At 48.9% G+C, this 2,934-nt stretch overlaps 1 protein-coding gene across 1 annotated transcript; it reads right to left on the reverse strand.

Moving 5' to 3' along the window:
- Positions 1-752: 752 nt before the first annotated feature.
- Positions 753-2,694, reverse strand: LOC124040743 (probable rhodanese domain-containing dual specificity protein phosphatase). Its single transcript, XM_046357833.1, has 3 exons — positions 2,401-2,694; positions 1,972-2,108; positions 753-1,838 (listed from the first exon to the last, which is right to left on the reverse strand). The coding sequence occupies exon 3, from the start codon at positions 1,765-1,767 to the stop codon at positions 1,186-1,188; it is 582 nt and encodes a 193-aa protein (XP_046213789.1). The 5' UTR covers positions 1,768-1,838; positions 1,972-2,108; positions 2,401-2,694; the 3' UTR covers positions 753-1,185.
- Between the last annotated feature and the right edge of the window lie 240 nt (positions 2,695-2,934).

The raw sequence follows: 2,934 nt of genomic DNA on the forward strand, positions 1-2,934 counted from the left end.
TATAGGCCCTTAGCCTAAAGGTCAGGCTGCAATAGTCACACCAAACTGAATTTCTCCATTTGGATTTGTTAACTGTAAGTTTCATGGTGATTTCTTTAACAGGCACAGGTACTAAGAACTTTATAGACCCCAATTTCACCCCAGTAGTCCTTCCACATTCCAGAAGAGTCTCGATCTGCTTCCCAGTTGTTCTAGAAAGAAGCTGGCTGGAGAGAGCTGCAGGGGAGGAGCTTGGTGTATGTGTGTGTGTGTGTGTGTGGGGGGGGGGGTACAGCCACATTCAGTCACATTCAGTCTTATGAATCAAATGGGATAATCCACTGTTAGCACTGTGTACAGAAACGACCATCTATTACTTTGGAAGAGAGTACCTTTCTCCATGGTACAGTCAGTGTGAACAAACTGTTGTATGTGTGTCCACTTTTGTATTGGGGGAAAAAACAACTCAATACCCATTCTCCTTTATCCCTGCAGTGACCTGTTCACAGTTTTTAAAACACACTATTGTACTAATTTATGTAGGTTACTTCCTCCATTTCCTCTGCCTTTCATTACTCCATTCAAAGGCCTGGACACAGGTGTAAACGATATGGCAATAACAACCCAACTTTGACCTCTTGAGGCCCTTTCAACTGGAATTTATGTCCACTTGTTTCATACACAGAGCATCCTCACTTTGAATGCAAAATGTCTAGTAACCACCAAATGACTGCTTTCTTCTAAGCATAACTGTTCAGTAGTTTTATGTTCAGTGATAGGAGAACAGGGAAATATGTTTATATTATTTGTAGCTCTACCAGGTCCCAGACAAAATATTAGAGCTGAACAAGTTTCTAACCAAGCATTGAATACACAGATGGCCTCTGTATAAGCTGGTATCAGCACTGATGCAAATATATTCACTTCCTCTCCCCTTATTGACTCTAATGCTGCAACATCAGCATCCTAGTGTTCTGAAAAAACATCATCCCTCAAATAACCCTTAATAAAACACAGTCCTAGACCTAGGGCAACAATGACAAAGAAAACCAAACTGCTTAAAGTTATTAAGACCATCAAGGTCATACAACTCTCCCAATGAGTCTTTAAAAACGGCATTATTTGAATCACAGTGGGCTCTGTCCACAGTCCACCTCCCTCTCCATGAATTATGCACAGAAACTGCACTGCCCAAACCACATAACTTCACAGGCGGATGTCGTCCAGCGAGGTAAGCCTTCGTCCGAACAGCTGCTCCTCGTAGGTCAACAGCTGCCGCAGGAAGTTCACGTTGGGCGCCGTGCATGCTCTCCTCTCCTTCAGCCAGCGGATGGCATGCAGCAGTGTCCAGCGCTGGTGCTGCATTAGGAAGGCTAGCGTTAGCGCTGAGCTACGGCTCCGCCCCATGCTGCAGTGCACCAGCACCCTACCCCCAACCTCGCTGCTCAGGGCTCCAGCGATGAACCTCGCAGCCTGGGGCAGCGCCTCCACTAAGTCCTGCTGGGCGTCATCGCTCAGCCGCAGCCTCAGGTAGCTGAGGGTGCTGGGAAATGCATCAGGGCATTCAGCCGTAGCGTTGACCACATGGGTGATGTTAAGGTTCTCAAGGATGTGGTAGTCAGAGGCCTGAGCAGCTGAGCCCTGGTAGAGCTCCCCTTCCAGGATCTCAGAGGGGTAGATGGTGAGGGCGTACCTGTCGGGTTCTAGAAGAGCCATGCGGGAGTTGCAGAGGAAGGGGTAGAGGGTGTGGAAGGCGGCGAAGCCCCCTAGGAGGATGACAGGGTCCATGCCCAGGTCACTGAGCTGGAAGAAGCAGCGCTGGAGGAACGGGGAGGCTGCCCTGGCCTCCAAACTGCCCACTGATACACACACAGACAGACATAAAACAACCACACAGTGAAGGATACAAGGGTGCTTTTGTGTGGCTGAGGTTGTACAGTGTCTGTGTTGATTGTGTCGGATGTTGTAGCAAAGGAGTGTGCAGTGTATTACCTGGGCTGTGGCCCTCCTCAGCGTACAACAATATGATAGAGAACTCCTGGAGCTGCACACAGCTGATCAGACAGCCCAGATCTGGGTGGATCACTGTCACACTAGCCCTGGCTGTAACCAGATGACTCTGCTTGTACCTGACAACCAATGAACACACACATATCAACACAATGCTTTTACAGTAAGTATTTATATTTATTATGAATCCCCATTAGTTCCTGCCAAGGCAGCAGCTACTCTTCCTGGGGTCCAGCAAAATGAAGGCAGTTATACAATTTTAACAGATTTCATAACACATTAAGTCTGTACCCTCAGGCCCCTACACTACTTACATGTATCTACAACAAGTCTTGTGAGGTGTAGTGATCAAGTGGCTACATTGGTTGTGCATGTTTGTGTTCTGAAGTTGTGTTGTGTGAGTGCTCCCACCTCTCTGCACTGCGACAGTCCAGGATGAGGATGTAATTCGGATCATGTAGAGCGGGATGTCCAGCCTCTGCGTTCAACAGGTTATATACCTGCTGGGGGGTGATGTAGCCTCTCTGCACACTTACCCTCTCTGGGAAGGTAGGAATTAACACCTCCTGCACCTCAGGCTCACACACTACTGGACAACAGTATGCACACACACATGTACCTGCGCTCGCACACACACATCAGAGAAAATCATACAGAGCCGAAATGCATATTGGAAACAATGTTCAACTGGCGACTGGGTTCAGCTTGCAGGTACACGGCCCGCCACAAGGAGTCGCTAGAGCGTGATGATGATGAGCCAAGTACAGCCCCATCGGCCAAACCCTCCCCGGACAATTGTGTGCCGTCCTATGGGACTCCCGTCCGCGGCCGGTCGTGGCACATCCCGGGAATGAACCCAGGTCTGTAGTAACGCATCTAGCATTGCGATGCAGTGCTCTAGACCGCTGCACCACTCGGGAGGCCCAGATTGTGGTCCTTTGATCA

This window comes from Oncorhynchus gorbuscha, linkage group LG08 (assembly GCF_021184085.1).
Source record: "Oncorhynchus gorbuscha isolate QuinsamMale2020 ecotype Even-year linkage group LG08, OgorEven_v1.0, whole genome shotgun sequence".
Lineage (NCBI taxonomy): Eukaryota > Metazoa > Chordata > Actinopteri > Salmoniformes > Salmonidae > Oncorhynchus > Oncorhynchus gorbuscha.

Excerpts from the sequence above, each read along its gene's own strand:
- LOC124040743 (XM_046357833.1), bottom strand. The coding sequence starts at position 1,767 with ATGGACCCTGTCATCCTCCTAGGGGGCTTCGCCGCCTTCCACACCCTC.